The 20,686-nt window shown below is 37.6% G+C and overlaps 1 protein-coding gene across 5 annotated transcripts in view; it reads right to left on the bottom strand.

The window, feature by feature from the left end:
- bmp6 (bone morphogenetic protein 6) overlaps positions 1–20,686 on the bottom strand; it is a 74,668-nt gene that overhangs the window by 10,542 nt on the left and 43,440 nt on the right. The window contains exons 4-7 of one of the 5 annotated variants that reach the window (XM_034298063.2): positions 16,001–16,149; positions 12,867–13,082; positions 5,246–5,325; positions 221–331 (exon numbers count right to left, since the gene is read on the bottom strand). In XM_034298063.2, the coding sequence (XP_034153954.1) occupies positions 221–331; positions 5,246–5,325; positions 12,867–13,082; positions 16,001–16,149 (556 nt within the window). The other 4 variants (XM_034298064.2, XM_026924126.3, XM_026924127.3 and 1 more) reach the window with 4 other exon arrangements.

Raw genomic sequence — 20,686 nt, 5'->3', positions numbered from 1 at the left:
GAATGTGGCAGTGATATGGTTTAACATGTTTATTGAGCTTTAATATAACTATATATATATATATATATATATATATATATATATATATATATATATATATATATATATATATATATATGTATGTATGTGTGTGTGCGTGTGTGAAACTAGTTTTTAATGTACTGCGTGGTAAGTTATTGTATGGTCATATTTCTGGGTGAATGTTATTTCCATGCCTCACCAGTGTCTGTACAATAGCATGATTGGTAGCATTCATGTGAGCATTTAATGGGAATGAGCATTCTCCATCACAGTAATTAGCTGCATAGCCTTCAGGTGCAATAATCCAATCCTGGCATCAGACAAAGACAAGTGAAATTAGTCATGAAAACAAGTTTGTTTTCTAGTTGTCATGATCTGGCTGCAATATGTTTGGCTAACACTTTTCTTAAATCCTGCATCATATGACTAAAATCACCACATCATAAATATACGTAGAAGACATCATACTCTGTTTTGAGTTGTCATGGCAGTTTACGTCCAGTGATTAGAGTGTCATGTTACCATTTGCGGTACCTTTCTAACAGCTATCATTATATTTGATGTCATGGTAAATACATTTTTTTCTAAATGTACTGAAGTTAGCATATCTTGTCAAAGTTACATGTGAGTTATGATTGAGTGGTCCTTGGATGGGCTCTAGAGCCACTGTGACCCTGACTAGGATAAAGCGGTTACTGAAAGTGAAAAAAAATGTTGATATCCAGACAGTGTTCAGTTCTAGTGACATGCCATTTTATGTGCAGAAACCTCAAAATAAAGGAGAAAAATTATAAAGTAATTATAAAGTATGAACACAGAGGTTGGAACACAGGGATTTTATAAATCAGGGTTGTCAAATGTAGGAACGAGCTCAATAAATGTTCTAATATGGCCCACCAAATGATTTTAGAATCCAAGTTCTAAATTGAAATCAATGAGAAAAAAAGAGCTAGTCTCTGTCATTCTACTACAGGGTAAAATACAGCAATAAACTTAATTTTATTAGAAAGCTGCAAATGTGTCGCTATAACTAATTTATCAGTTTTCACAGTGGGGGGTAAATATTTATGCAATCACAACGTTTTTTAATTTCTAAAAACATTGCAACAATATTGATTTATATGCATACTTATGCAAGCCACTGTGTATGCTGTATATTATAAAACCATTATATGGATAAAAATACACACATACGAACACTTTATTAGGAACACCTGTACACTTTCTCATTCATGCAATTATCTAATCAGCCAATCATGTGGCAGCAGTGCAGTGCATAAAATCATGGAGATACGGGCCAGCAGCTTTGGGTAATGTTCACATCAACCATCGGAATGGGGAAAAAATGTGATCTCGGTGATTTTGACCATGTTGGTGCCAGGCGGGCTGGTTTGAGTATTTCTACAACTGCTGATCTCCTGGGATTTTCATGCACAACAGTCTCTAGACCTTACTCAGAATGGTACAGTAAAGAAAGATATCCAGTGAGCGGCAGTTTTGCAGACAGAAAGGCCTTGTTGATGAGAGAGGTCATTGGAGAATGGCCAGATTTATTCGAGCTGACAGAAAGGCTACAGTAGCTCATATAACCACTCTGTACAATTGTGGTGAGCAGAAAAGCATCTGGGGATGCACAGCATGTTGAATGAGCTACAACAGCAGAAGACCACATTGGATTCCACTTCTGTCAGTGAAGAACAGAAAGCTGAGGCTGCAGTGGGCACAGGCTCACCAAAACTGGACAGTTGAAGCCTGGAAAAACAGCCTGGCCTAATGAATCTCGATTTCTGCTGAGGCATACAGATGGTAGGGTCAAAATTTGGCTTCAACAGCATGAATCCATGGACCCAACTGGTCCAGAGACTGGCCAGACTGGTCAGAATTCCACAAGAATATGGCATTTACCATTTAGGAATTACAGCCATTTTAAGCAAAGTACTTCCATTTTCAGGGGCTCAAAGGTATTTGGACAATTAACTGACAAGAAGTTAATGGACCAGGCGCGGTCCATTCCCTCATTACTTCAAGACAAATGAAGCAGATAAAAGGTCTGGAGTATGTATCAGGTTTTGAGTTGGCATTTGGCAGCTGTCCAACTGGAGCTACCAATATGAATGAGATCTCAATGCAAGTGAAGGAGGCCATCATTAGGATGAAAAAACAAAAGAGACCTATCAGAGAGATAGAAAAAACTTTAAGAGTGGCCAAATCAACAATTTGGTAGATTCTTAAAAAGAAGGAAAGCACTGGCGAGCTCAGCAACACCAAAAGGCCTGGAAGACCACGGAAGACAACTAAAATGGATGATCGCAGAATCCTCTCCTTAGTGAAGAAAAACCCTTTCACAACATCAACAGAAGTCAAGAATACTCTGGAGAAGGTAGGTGTATCATTGTCAAAATCTACAATCAAGAGACGCCTTCATGAATGTAAATACAGAGGGTTTACAACAAGGTGCAAACCACTGGTAACATTCAAGAACAGGAAAGCCAGATTAGACTTTTTTCAGCCAGAAAACATCTAAAAAAAAGCCTCCCATGTTCTGGAATAAGATTCTTTGGACTGAAGATTAACTTGTACCAGAATGACGGGAAGAGAAAAATATGGCGAAAGAAAGGAACAGCTCATGATCCAAAGTGTACCACATCATGTGTCAAACATGGTGGAGGAAATGTTATGGCATGGGCATGTATGGCTGCCAATGGAACAGGCTCACTGGTGTTTATTGATGATGTGACTGCTGACAGAAATAGCAAGATGAATTCTGAGGTGTATAGGGCTATACTCTCTGCTCACATTCAGCCAAATGCTACAAAAACTAGGACGCTGCTTCATAGTGCAGGTGGATAATGACCCTAAACATAGTGCAAAAGCAAATCAAGACTTTTTGAAGGCAAAGAAATGGAATATTCTTCAATGGCCAAGTCAGTCGCCTGATCTCAACCCAATAGAGCATGCTTTTCACTTACTGAAGACAAGACTGGAGGCAGAAAGACCCACAAACAAGCAGCAGCTGAAGGTGGCTGCAGTGAAGGCCTGCCAAAGCATCTCCAGGGAGTAAACTCAGTGGAAACTTGGTGATGTCCATGGGCTCTAGACTTCAGGCACTCATTGACTGCAAAGGATTTTCATCCAAGTATTAAAATTATGGTTATATTTACAATTATGTCACTTTGTCCAAATACCTTTGAGCCCCTGAAAATGGAGGTACTTTGTTGAAAATGGCTGTAATTCCTAAATGGTAAATGCCATATTTTTGTGGAACCTCTTAAAATAAAGCTGAAAGTCTACACTTCGATTACATCTTGATGGTTTTATTTCAAATCCATTGTGGTGGTGTATAAAGGCAAAATCACAAAAACTACATCATTGTCCTAATACTTCCGGACCTGACTATATATATATATATATATATATATATATATATATATATATATATATATATATATATATATATATATATATATATATAAAATATATATATAGTGCATATACCTAAAATGAGTTTGTTACTGCTGTTGCTGGTGAGATCTTCCACAGGTTCAGATGGCCATTAAGGTTCAGAAGGGCAAAGAAGAACATTTTATTTTATCATACACAAAAGGTATCATAAAAAAGAGGACTATGTAAAAGCAAAATGAATGAAAATTGTGGTTTAGTCTATTCTGTGAGACAATATCTAATTGGTTTCTACAAACTCATTAGCATTCACATGAAACAATGTGGCCGATGAATATGGTTTATACACTATAACACTGACAATAGCAAAGTCACAGATAGACTTTAACTTTGGTGATGTTCTCCTTTCTCAACATGTGAAATGAGGTTACATTATGCTGCTGTGCATACTGGTCCATGACACTGACACTACATGACTTCCAGTTAAGTTTTCCTCACAGAAATTTTTCATTCATTTCTGTTTATACTGCTTGCATATCAGTCTAGCCTAAACTTTATGCTCGTTGTCATGGTTACATTACAACATGGTTATACAGTATACCATGCTTTCTATGGTCATAATATTTTCTATGGCCTTTAAATCAAATATCTTATGACATGTTTTATTATTATTATTATTATATATTATAAAATTGTCCATAAAACATTACACTAACTACAGTACCCTTAGCATGTGACAAAAGTTGTCATGACAGTTACTGATAAGTGTAACAAAACACTCATATTTGAACATTAATTGTCATGATGAAAGAAAAGGACACAACTCAACCTAACTGAACAAAAATGTGCATGCTACAGACAGGCCATGAATGAAACTATTTATTAGGGCCAACAGGCTACAGAGAGGAGAATCCAGGTGCAAGGTAAGAGCTAAGCCTTTCTGTAGTCCAGGTGCAAGATAATAAACACAAAGGCAGAGTCTGATACCAGGTGTCTTCTTGAAATGAACCCATCGACTCTTATCTAATGCTGAGATACATTCACCAATCAATGCATCACTTTCAGTCTGTGTGTCTGCCCTTATCAAACACTGATATACTGACCAATTAGTACATAACTGAGTTTGTGTAATTGTAAAATGGTACCACTTTATTAGGAACACCAGTACACCTGCTCATTCATGTAATTATCCAATTAGCCAATCATGTGGCAGCAGTGCAATGCATAATATCATGAAGATACACATGCAGACATGTACACATCAAACATAAGAATGGGAAAATGTGATCACAGTGACTCTGAACATGACATGCTTGCTGGTGCCAGACAGGTTAGTTTGAATATTTCAGAAACTGATGATATCCAGGGACTGGACAGTTGAAGGTGGGAAAAACGTCTGTATCTGGGGTGTTCTGCTGTTGTAGCCCAACCGACTCAAGGTTCAATGTGTTGTGTGTCCTGAGATGCTTTTCTGCTCACCACGGTTGTAAAGAATGGTTACTGTAGCCTTCCTTTCAGCTCGAACTCGTCTGTCCTCTCTCATCAACAAGGTGTTTTAGCCTTCAGAACTGCCATTGACTGGATGTTTTTTTTTTTCCACACCATTCTGTTTAAACTCTGAGACTGTTGTCGGGTCAGCAGTTTCTTAAATACTCAAACTCACTGGATAAATGCATGAATGTGCAGGTGTGCAGGTATTCCTAATAAAGTGGTCAGTGAGAGTATATTTTACATTGCGTTAGATAGCTGACTAGTGGAAGAGAAAAAAAAGGAGGAAGGGGTTGGGGAACAATGACCATGTTTAAATGTGTGTGTCTGTTCTCACCTGCCAGCCCAGGTCTCTGAAGCTAACGTATAGTTCATGTTTTCTGCAGGCTGTCCTCTGATCACTGCTATTATAATCTGCTAGAGAAAAATTATCAACATTATCAACAGCAAATCATGAAAATGAAATCAACAGTTAAAAAAAGAAACAAGTTTTAATACTCAATTTCCAGATGTACATCTATCAATTATCTATCAAACAGGAATTATGTTTATATTTTCATGTGCCTCTCTAACTTTTACTTTCATCTGACATTCACATAAGCTATATTTTTGTGGGGTTTTTTGCAGGTGAAAATATTACATGTGAAACGGTCAGTGCAGAGCAAATTCAGACCCATAATTAAAAGAAACACTGTGAAAAACTGATAAGAGATCAAATGAGAGAGTGCAACTGAATGAAAGGAAAGACATATGATTTTTATTTATGTCCTTGCCCAAAGAGGAGCACTTTGGCCTTTTCCGAGGTCAGAGACAGAGAGGAGAGAGAGAGAAAACACACAGAAGCAGTAGATGCACACAGACTCAGTGACCATCTTCACACATAAGGCCTGGTCTTATGGATGACTTAGTTTTTGACTGACAATTCATTGCAGACTGCACATCAGACCATGCTTGATCAAGCACATATGCACTCTAAAAGGTTTCCATGGACTTAAACAACCTCTGTGGGCCTGTGGGGCAACTGCAATATTTGTTTAAGAAATGTGACTAGTCCTCCACTAATGAGAATAATAATTTATGTGTATAAAACACACTGTCTACCAAAGGAAAATAACTGCTTTCATAAAAAGCTATAAAGAGGTTTCATCTGTCTTCCTGTGAAGTTGTCGCAAATTACTGCTAACATGCAAAGTGTTGGCCAGTCAAAATTAATTCATTCAAATTTTAGATTCCAAATATTTACATGTAATCTAACCTAAACTGTGCACTCCATGCGGAAAATCTCTGTTTAATGCACATAATGTTTAATGCAACCAAATGTGTCTGCATGTAATGTATGTGCAAGTATGTGCTACTTAGTGTCAAGGTTACCATAACAAAAAGCAAAATGGAGGCTCATGAATATTAATTAAGCAGTGCACAAAGCAGACACTTCCATCAAGTCATCTCTGACTGCTCCTGAAATTTATTCAGTGACTCCTTTCCATTTCTGAAGTCTGAACTGGTAACTGAATAACACTTCTTGCCTGACTCCTGTTCTCAAACATGCCTAGGGGCTACAGGGTGATAGTTCTACTTAGGTGGAAGAATTTGCTGTGTGAGAAAAAAAACATACTGTTATAAACCCAAAAGTTTATTTATTCAAATTGGGACTATAATGTTTTAACATTTAAAGTGCAATAGTCATTTTTTATAATTTCTTACTTGAACAAATATCCTGGAACAATATGCAGAACATGACAAAAATAATTATTGTCTAAGCCATGGCCTCAGCACAAGTCTATTATGTGGCTGAGAAAAACTGTTTGGAAAACTGTGTTAAAAAATATGGTAGAAGCTAGTAAGTTCCCAGCCCAGATAATTTTTGTGTTAGCAAAAAAAAAAGACCTTGATAATGACAACAAGGTGAGCAATTGTATTGTAACCGATAGTCTTAAAGTACATTAAAGTAAATAATAATTAATATTTGGTTGTATATCCCTTGCTTGCAATAACTGCATCAAGTCAGCGATCCACTGACATCACCAAACCGTTGCATTCTTCTTTTATTATGCTTTTCCAGGCTTGTACCACAATCACACTAACAGGGCACACCTAGGCAACAAGATTGCCATTCCAATACTTTTAGAGGGGGCTGTAGGTAGAGGCAGTCTGTGTAAAGCTTTGAAGTGATTCATAGGCCGGCTTTAAACAACGAATCAGGTAAATATATTTTCACCACTTAGACAACCAGGGGTCTCATTTATCAAAGTGTGTGTAGAACAAGTTCTAAATCTGTGCGTAAAAAAAGCATAAGCACCAGTAAGCATAAGTAAATTGGAATTATCACACATGCATTTGCACAGCTGTATGGAACGGACATTGATAAATTTTCTAAACTTTATAAATTGGTCTGCTTGCAATTTTAGATCATTAGATCAATTTTACTCATGTGTAGCTGTGCTGTGCTAACAATGCTAACAGCATAAGGTTCAGCTGAATGGTCTAGCGGGCAAAAACTAAATGCTAAGTATGCTAACACCAGCCAGCCTGTACAAGGGGGAAATTGGGGAAGAGAGTAGTCCTGTAACATGATTAGACAATTGTCTAATTGTCTGTTTCCTACCAAATATTCTGTCACAGTTATAAGTTAATATCTGCACTTGTAACTACCCTGCATTCATGATCTGTACTAATGTCTTTTGAATTAATTGTGACAATTATAATAAATTAAGTTTCGGCACTTCACACAATAACGTTTTTTGACAAAAAAATATTTCTGGATATAAAAAAGAGTAACACATTTTTATCTGGTATTACTTTTGTAATCATTTAATGAAATATTGCATTCACTTAATTGTAATCATTTAATGAAAAAATGCAAAAAAAAAAAAAAGTCAGCACAGTCTTGCTCCCAAAAACATTTAGACTCTGGAGTCTGAGGAAGAGCATGTAGCTCGAAATGTCACATCTGTTTTGGTAAGCTCATTATATATTTTTTTTGGTGCAACAGTGTACTGACATTTTTGCATTTTTTTCTCTGTCAGTGTTATTCAACAATTTTCAACACACACTGACATTCAGTTAATGCACTGAATTTCATGGAGAATGGGTGTTTATAAATTTGTAAGACACACATATTTTAAGTATCTTGTTGATGTTTTTTTCTGAACTGGTATGGGATGTGGTCCAAAATGGAAAACAATTTCGGCCTCTGAATGGAACACTCCACATGTATCCTAGCACTGGAGATTAGTCCGTTATTGTTCACTTCCTCCTGTGTGAAATGTCCATTGACAAGAAACGACGGGACATTCAGCAAAACTCCCTTTGGGAAAATGTCCCGAATTGTGAAGCCCTTGTCTGCCATAACCACATCACCTTGTTCTAGATGTTGAAGAAGTCCAGTCAGCTGTTATTGCCTTGGCTGAAGTACTCCCACCATACAGGTCACTGGCAAAGGTAATTACTCCATTGTGAGCCACACCAATTAGAGCCTTTAGTGTGGTCCATCCTTTGTACTGGCTGTATAATTGACTCTGTGTGTCAAGCTTCTCTGTGTTACAGCAACCTCGGTGCAGTCAAGCACTATCCTACAGTTAGGAATGGGCCGGAAGCAGTCTAGCAGCGATGTTTGATTCTTGGCTGTGGAAGGGATGTTGTTCTCATGCAAACCGACATACAAAATGTCATACAGCGCACTAACGATGGTGGTAAAGATGTTGGTTACTGTGGCTGTGCTACAATTAAACCTTGTTGCAAGGTCTATGTGGCTGCAATTAAGTCTAAGCTTCATTAAGGTCAGGAACAATTGATCGACTAGGGGCATAAATTGGACAGTCCAATCAGAATGATATTGTAGCTAAAATCTAGAAAGAAGCGCTTCCAAAAACAGGAAGGTGGCAGCATTGGGCAATCCAGTGAAATATTAGACTCAGGATTGGAGGAAATTTGACTGAAGGAAAAAGTTTGCTTCTGTTTCTCCAATTTCTCATTATCGTCTCTAAGCATGTCATTCTCTACCTCAAGCACCACAAGATTTTTTGAAGTACTAGGGATATGTGCAGTTGCAATGTCAGTATCGTGTAGTTGATCTGTTCCTTCATCCTCACCACTGGATGGGACCATTTCTTTCTTTTGTTTCCATTTAGGGTTATGGCTGAGGTGGTCAGGGAATTGGATAGTCTTCCCCTCATTCCATGCGAATCACGATGGCCTAGCAGCTTTGCCATTGGGGAAATGCCAACTGCACACCCTAAAGTTTTCATGCCTGTAAAAAAAATCATTTCAAAATCAAATCATCATTTCTTACAATCTTTATTAGTCATGTGCACAGCAATTACAGTGAAGCAGTCACTGGCAATGAAAATCTTAAACCTTAAATCTTAAAAGGTTCACTCCAACAATGCTCAACCAATATGTTAGAGAAAAGAGAACCATGTTAAATAATGCAAGTTAAATAAAAATAAGAATCTAACAGGATATAGACAGTAGTATCAGCTGTGCTCTTACTTCGTTAGAACAAAAACTATAAAGCCTATAACAGGGGCATCTGCAAACGGCAGGTTTGGCTTTTGCCAGTGGGTGCTAACGTTAGCACCCACTGGCGCCAAACTTTGTTTTTCTTCATTTGTTCCTTTAAAAAGAATCTTAACTTACCTTATCAACTGCAGCAATTTCCTCTTCTCTTGCTCATCTCAAGGAAAGTGGTAGAATGACAATCGCATAGTTTTTTTGGACTCAGATCTATTCAAACAACAAGGGACACAGCATTGACGAATGTTGAAAATACGAGAGCATCCACCAACGCAGTAGAAGCTTGGATCCAGAAACAGTATTGTCGGAAGATCGTCACGTCATGACTTAACAAGCTGATAGTCTGCCTTTTATTAATGTCTGTAAGCGTATTCACTTAGGATGCATGAACTGTTCAATCTGAATAATGTATGTGTACTTGGTTACATCCTTAGTCCACACAGATTCCTTTTGGATGCTTACTTCTTGGTTCTGGGCTACCCCACAGCTTACCATGATTTCTGCTGGGCAGCTGTCTTCTTGACCAATTTATTCCTACTCTTACCTAATCTACCTGTAACATGGTAGACTCAGACATAGGATAAGGATCCATGTCAGAGGTTTTAATAAAAACAGGTAAACACAGTCCAAAGTTCAAAATCACACAAATACCACCCCAGGGGCCAGTTCTTGCCTTGATACAGATGAACATGCTTGTCAAGTTTTGTGACAATAGTTCGATGCTAGTTGAAATGCCTGCTGAAAGCTGATTGGCTGAAGGTCACTATTTTTAAAAGTAATTCAGTAATTATTAAAAATCAAGTTACAGATTTGCAGATCGATGCAGCTCACCAAATTTCAGCTCGATCGGACTTACAGTTCCTGAGAAAGAGTTATCTCACCATAGCTCCACCCCCCCTTTGTATGGCCTTGATCCAAACTATGCATATCATCTTTGCTCCCATCTCTCATGAAAATTTTTAAGGGAACTTTGTCACCTTTCACCATGTTAATTTAATCCTTCATAACTGCTATTATTTAACCTCTATCCAAAATTCTGAAAGAAAGCCAAAACTTGGAGGTTATATAATGCCTCTGTTCTGTGATTAAATAGATACAGATTCCATCAGAATGGACATGCACCTAACATACAAACTACAAGAAAATAATCTTATATTTTAAACTCCCAATATAGGCAAGATGAAAAACTGTAACTCACAGGCTGTCAGTGTATACACTGAGTATTGGAATTGCAAGGAGCTCACACACAAGAATTTTCTTCATTGACTCCTCTCAGCTTTCTGCATGGAATCAAAATATTTACACTCCAGCCCTCCCCAAAAACAGCAGGCAAGTAATCATGAATTTCCAGTCCATCAAGAAAAATTACGCAGACAGTTCTCCTAACCAACAACATGTCGCATGCAAACTTTATAAGATTTTTCTCCTCTAATGTACAAGCTGAGGTGAGGGAGTTACCCATTCCTAGTGGCTTAGCAAACTACCACTGTAAAGATGGCTTGATTACAGTGTAAATGCACAATATATGCATGCCATCCTGTCTTTTAAACCACTTTAAATAGCCTGCCTATTGTTAGGTAAACTCATAAAACAGAACAGAATTCATAAAATACTCTGATAAAGGATATTGAACATCTTTTCAACCAGAGTATGTTTCCTCTCAAGGTTTCTTCCTCATGTCATCATGTGAGTTTTTCCTCACCACTGTCACCTCTGGCTATAAAGGGATCTAGGGATTTAAATCTATATTTGTATTTCGCTAAAGCTCCTTTATGATAATGTCCATTGTTAAAAGTACTACATAAACGAAATTGAATTGAACTGAATGTTTGAAAAATTGAAAATGTGGTAATAGGCACAATATAGTACAAGATCCCACACTAAATTAAGCAGCTCCTTCAAGCCTGGAACACAAAAAACACCTCAAAACTCTGAAGTAATAAGAAACAACAAATGTGAGTTTACATCAAGTCAGCCAATTTCTCCACCACAGTCTGTCCAAACGGGCCTGCTACTGTGAGGTGTTCAGAGAATCCAAAACTACACTTGTGTAATGCCCATTTTACTGTAAATTTATATTTATATAATTTGTAACAATTCTCTGGGAATCAGGCACAATTGCAGATAATCTTTATTAAGTGAAACACTAATCAAACAAACACAGACAGGGAAAGAACCAAACAAATAGGGAAACAATAACAAAGACTAGACAAAGGCAAGGCAAGGCAAGGAAAACATAAACACAAGCTACTCACAATACAAACACAACAAAAATGCTCAGCAACAAAGACAATAATCAGAAATTATATAGGAGAACTAATTACCCGGGAAACAACAAAAAGGTATTCAAAGACAGGAAGTGAGCCAGACAAGGATGGGTTGCCTTCTGACAGTCTAGAGGGTAAATATCTTTTATTTAACACAACCAAATTGTACTTTTTTTACTTAATTTGTACTTAATATTTTGAAAAATTACAGTGACAGAAAGGTCTCACTAAATTAAGATTACAAATGATCACCTTTGAGCTAACAATGCCCCAAAGCACACTCAAATACAAAGAATACAAAACTGGAATACAACTACATTTTCTCAACTTTTATATTCTTAATGCATTTTCATGCATGAGTCTCACTTGATGTCAAAAATTATCATTGTAACTCATCATAAGTCATAAGTGCACTGACTTGGAAATATATATTTATCATATAGTACTGTGGTTCTATTTTTCCAAAACACAAAAATGCACAAAACTCATCACATACTTAGCAAAGTAGAAAGTAGAAAAAATGGAATTTGGAAGAGGTGAAGTGAGAAAGTCATTTTATTGTTAATGTTTTATTCATAAGAAATTTTCAGTCTCTTTTTAAATAGTGTTAGCATTGGAGGTGTGAACTTGCAATGAATATCTAACAGCCTATGAAGCCAGGACATAATATTAATAATTATCATTATTCTCATTATTAAAATCTAGTGAATGGTACAATTTTTATTTAACTGGTGGAAAGTGACTTCCACAAATATAATACTTGCTTTGGGTCACACAATCACCATTAATTTGTGCACACAATCACCATTCTTGAGTGGACTTCCTTATTTATTAAACCATATTGTGGGTGTTAAATTTATTTGCATTGACTTTGCCTTATCTCTTGCACTTTTAGGTTGAAATGCCCCAAATAGCTATTTTGCTTATTTGGAAAACACAATGCCCTGTAGACTCATCGTTTTACATTTTTCCCAAACTGCTCATTCGCATTTTCCTCAAAATTTTGTGGTACTCTGATGGGACTAAAATGTACTCAGTACAGACCATTTCATCATAATAGGTACCTAGAATGACAGCATGACAAAGATGTGATGACCTGATTACTTCAAACATACGAAGACACAACCATACTACTATTTGTACATTTCATAAACAAGGAAGGAGTATGGGACCAACCTGTGTGTCCTGGGCCTTTTTGTGCCTCCTGTGGATAAGTGGAACGATTGCGGCTCTGCTGTCTGGGTTTTCCTATAGAGCGGGTTGTGCGGATGTGGAGCTTTTTTACCTTGAAGAAGGCCACCATAAAGGGCTGCTTCTCCAGAGGCCCATCCTGACTGACTAGCCCTGCCTCTCTAGGGTTAATGTTCTCTCCTGTAAGGAGGGATTTCAAATCTGTCATAATAAATGTGACATATCACATTTAAATGGTTAAGAGTTTTATAAAACTCTTAAATAAAAAAATATTTTAAAAAATAAATGCTAACCCCAAATTTTATCTATTTATTAACAGGTGGTATTTTTTTGATCACACTGCAACATGACATAGCAGCCTCAGTACTGCCTCCCAATTCCCAATTACGGGGTGCCAAATGTGAAAAGTTGAATACTCTTCTCTCTGACTTCTTTTGAACATTCGAGGCCATTCTGATACATTCATATAATGACTCATGTCAAATAATTGTTTTAAGTTTTAGTCTAAGTGTTACATATAAATATACAGTTGGGTCCATAAGTATTTGGATACTGACACAATTTTCATAATTTTGCTTCTATACACCACCACAATGGATTTGAAATGAAGCAATCAAGATGTGATAGAAGAGTAGACTTTCAGCTTTAATTCAAGGGGTTTAACAAAAATATTCCATTAATCATTTAGGAATTAAAGCCATTTTTTTACATAGTCCCTCCATTTTCACAGGCTCAAAAGTAATTTGACAAACTAACATAATTTTAAATATAAGGATTATTTTTAATAAGTTAAATATAAATGTGAATATTAAATAAAAATGTAAATCTTAAAAGTAAATGTAAATGTAGAACTTTTACAAGAAACACACCGCCTGTAGGGTTGCCAGGTTTATACCATACTGTGCAACTTTTGGACCAAATTTGAATATGTGAAAAGCAAGTTTTCTGATGGCATTTCTGGGCTGATTTAAAAACAGTCTGTGACCACAGATCTCGTTTTAAAGCAAATAATCAGAATTAAATTAAACCACTTTCTACCAATATACGCTATGGCAAAATGAAAATTTAAATGCAGTCAGTGTATGCCTATCTACAATGTACAGAACCATTTCTGTTTTCTGTGGAAGTCCAGAAAGACCATGAGTTATTGATTTCTCGAGATCACACCTTATTTTTCTCATGATGTCGAAATGCATGTTTAGGTACAGTATATATGCTGCTTAGCACGGATAAGTGTATCCATTTTTACTTTAATCAACAAGTGCTGCAGTAGGCGATGGCTGGCACTTTTTAACACCAAAATCATGGGTTCGATCCTGTGCATGGGTGACTGAGTGGAGTTTCAGCAATACCCTCCCAAATACTTATAAAGTAAATAGATCATGTTAATACTATGTTAATTGACACATACTCACTCAAGCTAGTAGATTAGATATTTGTTTAAATTACATTTAGTATAAGCAATGAAATCATATTTTGATGAGAAATAAATTGTTTTATGTAAACATATTCCCTTATATCAGTGTACAGAAGTAGGTTAATGTAATAAGTAGGTAGCACCTGTAGCATTAACTAGTCAGGTAGCCAGCTTAACAGTTGTACTGAGGACAACACGACCCCTAACAAGCATCCTGAACCCTTACAAATAACTTTGCCACCCATGGACTTGCTCTTTACACTGGCTATATTGTTGCTAATCTAGCAAAGAATGGTGTAAAAGTGGCAACCCTACCATATCAGGTAGGTAGGTAGATAGGTAGATAGGTAGACAGACAGACAGACAGACAGTTAGATAGATAGATAGATAGATAGATGTGCTTTATTGATCCACAACAGGATATTGGAGAAACTAAAATGAAATTCCACACAGTGCTCCACAAAAGCACAGGACTGAACCCAAGATTTTGGTGTTGAAAACTGAAAACAAAAGCTCTACCACTGTGCCAGCCATTACCTCTTGCAGCAGTTGCTGATTTAAATAAACAGACATGCTCATTCATACTGTAACGCATATATGCCTAATCATGCCTTTCAACATCATGAGAAAAATAAACTGTGATCTTGAGAAAACAACTTTTGTCATCTTGAGATCACAAGAAAAAAAAAAAACTCATGGCCTTTCTGGACTTCCAAAGAAAACATAAATGGACATTGGACATTCTGTACATTGTAGATGGGCCTACACTGTCTGCATTTAAATTTTCCTTTTTCCGTAGCTGATAGAAATTGGTTAGATTTAATTCAGATTTTTTTTGCTTTAAAAAGATCATGGTGGACACAGATTGTTTTTAAATCAGACCAAAAATGTCATCAGTGGACTTGCTTTTCACATCTTCAACTCTGTTCCAAAGTAGCACAGTATGGTGTAAACTTGGCAACCCTACAGGTGCTGTGTTTTCCCATGACACACACTCCAAGAGGACAGGTTCAATTAGCATATGAACAAAACATTTAAGTTCTATATTTACATTTACATTTAAGATTTACATTTATATTTAATAATTATACTTAGCATTTATCTTTATTTATACCATTTATATTTAACATTTACACTTAATATTTACACTGAAACATAAAACTATTACTTGACATAAGTTGCTATATTAATAATAATAATAATAATATTTAATAAAATAAATAAATAATAATATTTAATAAAAATTCGGAGAGAAAACGGCACTCAACTTTTTACTTTTGGCCCTCCATACTCAATCCCATGCCAATTGAACAAAAAATCACATTTTTTGTTCAATTGTTTATTGAACCATTCACCAAGCTGGATCAGATTTTGCACTTCATGTCCAGGTGATCATACCATACTGTAATATTAAATAATATAGCATTTTGCACAAAACTGTAATACAAAGTTTAATTACACATAATAACACAGCTTATGAAGGCCTGAAAAATTATCTGATAATTTGGCTCAAATATCTTAGGATCAGAAAACATACAAAAAATTGCAGTGACTGGGTTCCAGCCCTGCACATGTGGATGCTCACCTTTTATGAAGGGTTTGGTAATTATCTGAGAAGTAAAATCTAACTTCTTATTTTTGGCCCAAAAGGTAAGATTTAGTTTTGAAGCTTTAGACTTTGTAGAGCTATCATATCTCTTACCGTTGTTAGTTTCCACACTTATCTGCAGGCCCAGATTATGATGTGGATTCATTACCCAGAGGTTACTGGTGGCTGTGATGTCAAATTCCAGCCAGCCTTCATCCACTGCCCACAGCTGGCGGGACTCCAACAGAAAAAGGTCTGCATCTCTACATAGACAACAAATTTACAGGTACAATCTGTCAATATCAACTGTAGCTGAGAGAATGATTTAGTCAGTCAAACACTTGTTTTATTATTATTATTATTATTATTATTATTATTATTATTATTATTATTTATTTTTTAAATTTTATTATTATTTTTTTTTTTACAAATGCTGGAACCTCGACCAGATATCACTGCAAAAGGTTAATGTCATTTGTTTCACTTCTACTTTCTCTCCATATATATTACCATACTAGAAGGATCTGTGTGATTACTGAAGAACAAAAGCATGTCAGCATTCAATCAATTGTCCATCATTTTAGAGGCATATGTGTAACAGCTTCATGTATACTTTTATATAACTTACGAATTTTACATCATCTGATGCATTTTCTCAACTTTAGGGACTTCACACGTGTCTGGTGTAGACAGAACATTACAGAGAGGCCTATCCTAATTTCATTAATAATATCGCCTCCTCATTGTGCCACACACAGGTATTTTAGAGAATGAGCCTGAAGTCATGCTTTAGCCATCCCTTTTTACAGAATACTTATTTCAGCTGCTCCTACAAACTTTTTTTTAAAGTTCTACAGTTAAATGTATACAGTTACTGTATCGAAACTTTAAAATGCATTTGCACCCTGCTGTGCTTTTCAGTTTCATTCAATCTTAGCATGTGTTTGTACAATGTTGTCCTTTGATAGTGATTGCTGGGTATCTTCCTTATACTAATAGGCAAGACATACAAGCAGGTGACAAAAGGAAAAGCCTTTAGTAAGGTGTTTGGGCCACCTTATGTTCTTGCTGACAGTTTGACCACATCCTACATCCGACATTATCAGTCACCTAACTCTATCACTGCCACAGTGGTTGTTAGATATTGGTCCCCTGATTGGACAGTTGTGAGTTCAAATCCCAGCACCACCAAGCTGCCATCCTGTCATCCATGTCCCAATAATGAACTTGCTTTTAAAGTGACCTTCTCACAAAGTCAGAAGCTCTTGACGTCCATGCCCCAATAAAGAGCCATCTTTTAAAACCAGTCACAAATCTTTTCATCTTGATATCCTGATCCAAAATTAAGGTCAACTGGGTCTGCTCAGCATTTTAATATAGAACATATTAAAATGGTAAGATTAAGCAATAAACATCTTACCTTTCTAAAAGAAAAAAGAAGAAGAATAGTGCAGCGCCTATGCATATTCATATTGGGTTACATCCCTCCATCCCAGTAACTTTTGCAAATGATGAGGTTATTTTCTAAATATTTTAAAACTTTCACAAACTCAGTGAATGCTCAGTGAAGTGAAGATCTTGTGAAATAGCAAAAAAAAGAACATTCAATTGCAATTTACTTAAGTTAATTAAGCAAAACAGCGTAAAATGAAAACATTAAGTTGTCTTCATAAGACTTGGAATTAGCGGTCAAGCATTGTGGTTGTTTGATACTTACCTAGGGGGACATTCATATCAGGTGTAATAAAGGGGCTCCACATATGCTCCATGGGGTCCCACAAGGGTCAGTGATCGAACTTCTATGATTTTCTCTATATATCCACTTTCCTGGAGGTTATATCCTTAAATGGCTTTTCATACCACAGCTTCGCTGATGACACACGATTCATTCTGTCCTTTCCTCCCCTCAGACACTCATGTTCCTGCTGGGCATGTATGTACAGACTGTACTGGCATTTGACAATTCGTGACAGCTGATCATCTGAGACCTTGTCATTTCCTTGGAAAAATTCTCGAATCACACCTACTGATAATGCATGAAACCTTGGTTTGGTTCTGGACAACCAGTTATCATTCTCCACTCATGCGGCTAACTCCTTTATAACACCAGGAGGCTGCAACCTTTCTTCTCCACAGGGGCCACACAGGTGCTTGTGCAGTCCTTTGTCATCTTGAGATTGGACTACTGCAACTTGATCCTGGTTGGTCTTCCCCTGTGTACCATCAGAACCCTGCAACTGATCCAGAATGCTGCTCCACAACTTGTTTCCAGCCTCCCAGAGTTCTTCTAAAATTCCCCATTGCTTTGTTCCTTCCATCTGGCTCCATGTAGCTACCTGCCTCAGGTTTAAACCATTGATGCTTGCTCTCTAATACCTGGATATCCTCTCAAGCATGTGTTCATACATGTATAGTCACATAGTGACAGTGACATAGTGTTTGCTATAGATACCTTCATGTGACATAACTTTTATTACCATTGACCATATATAGATTTTGGAGCTATCCTTTGCAGCTTGTGATTATGGCTAGAGAGTATATTGCAGTGAGTATATCCAGTGAGTATTTCATCTCCATCAGCAGTTGACTCAGTGTACTGATTCAGAAACCATTTGCCCACCACCGTTGGCTCACAGGCCTGTGGCTAAAGATGCCAGTGGACCAAGTTGCATTGGGCCCACACAAGCATGGATTTCCAATTGTGCTGCCAGTGCCTAAATCTCCTGGAATGCAAAGATGGCCACCAGGTGTATGCCTACTGTCTTGATATTAACCATCAGTGAGATGCAGTTCTTGGCTTGGAGGCTCCCTGCACCAAATGTAAAGCTATGTCAATGCCAGTTTGGAGAGCATGACTGGTTCTGAGTCCACCTTGACCAAACCTAGCCTGGCCGCTTAGGGCATATGTTTGGGCCCAGCACTGGCCATCGCATCGAGCAAAAAGCTAAAACAAATAAAAATAAATAAAAAGGGGTTCTATTCATTGTATTATTTTTTTTATCAAAAGGACAGCAATTTCCATCCTATAGAGGACTGAATTGGTTCCTGAAAGTCCACATTCTCATTTCAGTGAACGGGGCATAGGCCCTGACCTGTTGGAGAGAAAAAGCCTTTCACACAAATAGGGTACGCCTAGGAGTGGTTCCCCATTGGAAGGAGATGGTCATCACAGATGCTGCCCTCACCAGATGGGGAGCAGTGTGGTGTCACATTGGCACACGGGGTGTATCGACCTGCAGTGTTAGGTCAGAACACATCAATCCATGAGGGTGGCCTGGATGGCCATCAAGATCTTCCTGTCTTTTCTGAGGAAGTGTCATGTCCTGTTCTGCTCGAACAACATAGTGAAATTCAGGTATATAAATCACCCGAGTGGCACAAGGGTGAAAAAAGCTCTCCTGCATTGGATCTCCCCTTTGTGTTGAAATCTTTTAAGTCTTCCCTTTACAAACCCATACAGGAACCTGATATGAAATGGGTATCATTGAAGACAGCCTTTACACTGCCTTAGTGATAACCTTGGCATGCATGTGTTGATGGCTGGATCCAGACTGCTCATGTGATGAAATCCAGAGTTCCTGCCTAAAGTTATGTCAACCAAATTTGTGAACCAAGCAACTGACCTCTCAGCATTCTATGAAGGACAATCTTAAGAACATTCCCTACTGTGTCCAGTGTGTGCCTTACAGTAATATTTGTATCGCATGGCATTTAATTTATTCATAGAACTAGCTAGTTATTTGTCACAGTGCATGGGGTTCTCCCCTGTGTAAACAGATCCCTGGATTAAAGAGGTCATCACCACAGCTTATGAACAGGCTTGGCACCAAGCCCATGATGTGCCATTCCACAAGGAGTGTTTCATCCTCATGGGCACTGCTGAGAGGCTTGCAGCTCAAGGAGATCTGTGTTGCAGCTACCTGGGACTCACAATTTACCTTCTTGTATCTTGATCATTAATTCAATTCAATTCAATTTCATTTGTATAGCGCTTTTAACAATGGACATGGTCACAAAACAGCTTTACAGAAATTAATGGAATATACAAAAAATATATTGTAAGTGAATTTATCCCTAATGAGCAAGCCAGAGGCGACGGTGGCAAGGAAATACTCCCTGAGACAATATGAGGAAGAAACCTTGAGAGGAACCAGGCTCAAAAAGGAACCCATCCTCATCTGGGTGCAACAGATAGTGCAATTATAAATAAATCTCTTCTATTATTGTGTACTATATGGACAAATAGTTCAAATGTGCAACCAGTAAATTCATCACAGTTTTAGCAAGAAGTCCGATTGGTTAAAATCTATCCACTGTCCACTGATGGAGTCCTGAGTATGAAGGTGCTCATGGCAACTGCAGCCCCAAAGCCACTACAGCAATCGCAGTCTCAAGCCATCACAGTACAGCTCCCCATATGTGATCCCCAAGCCATCTCCACAGGCCCCAGGTGGCACCATCCCCAGCAATCCAAACGGATCTTCAGTCCGTCCATATGGGACCACCCCCAGCAGCAGCGAGCAAACTCAACCAATGAGAACTCCAACCAGAAGTATCATTATGTGTTAGGCAGGTCCGGAGAGCAGAAGGGGTCAAGATCACTGGCATCTCAGAAGTAGCATGGGTAGCTCGACACAGAGTGAGAGAGAGAGATAGAGAGAGAAGGAGAGAGAGGGAGAGATTGTTAGGTAAGCTTTTGTCCTCTAATGGCCAAGGACAATGTACTTTGCATGCAGAGTGCAAGCAGGGACTCTGGCAAAACTAGCTATGACAGCATAACTGAAAGGGAGAGCCAGAAGC

This window comes from Pangasianodon hypophthalmus, chromosome 22, assembly GCF_027358585.1.
Source record: "Pangasianodon hypophthalmus isolate fPanHyp1 chromosome 22, fPanHyp1.pri, whole genome shotgun sequence".
In the NCBI taxonomy this organism is placed as follows: Eukaryota; Metazoa; Chordata; class Actinopteri; order Siluriformes; family Pangasiidae; genus Pangasianodon; species Pangasianodon hypophthalmus.
This window is presented reverse-complemented; position numbering and strand designations above follow the sequence as displayed.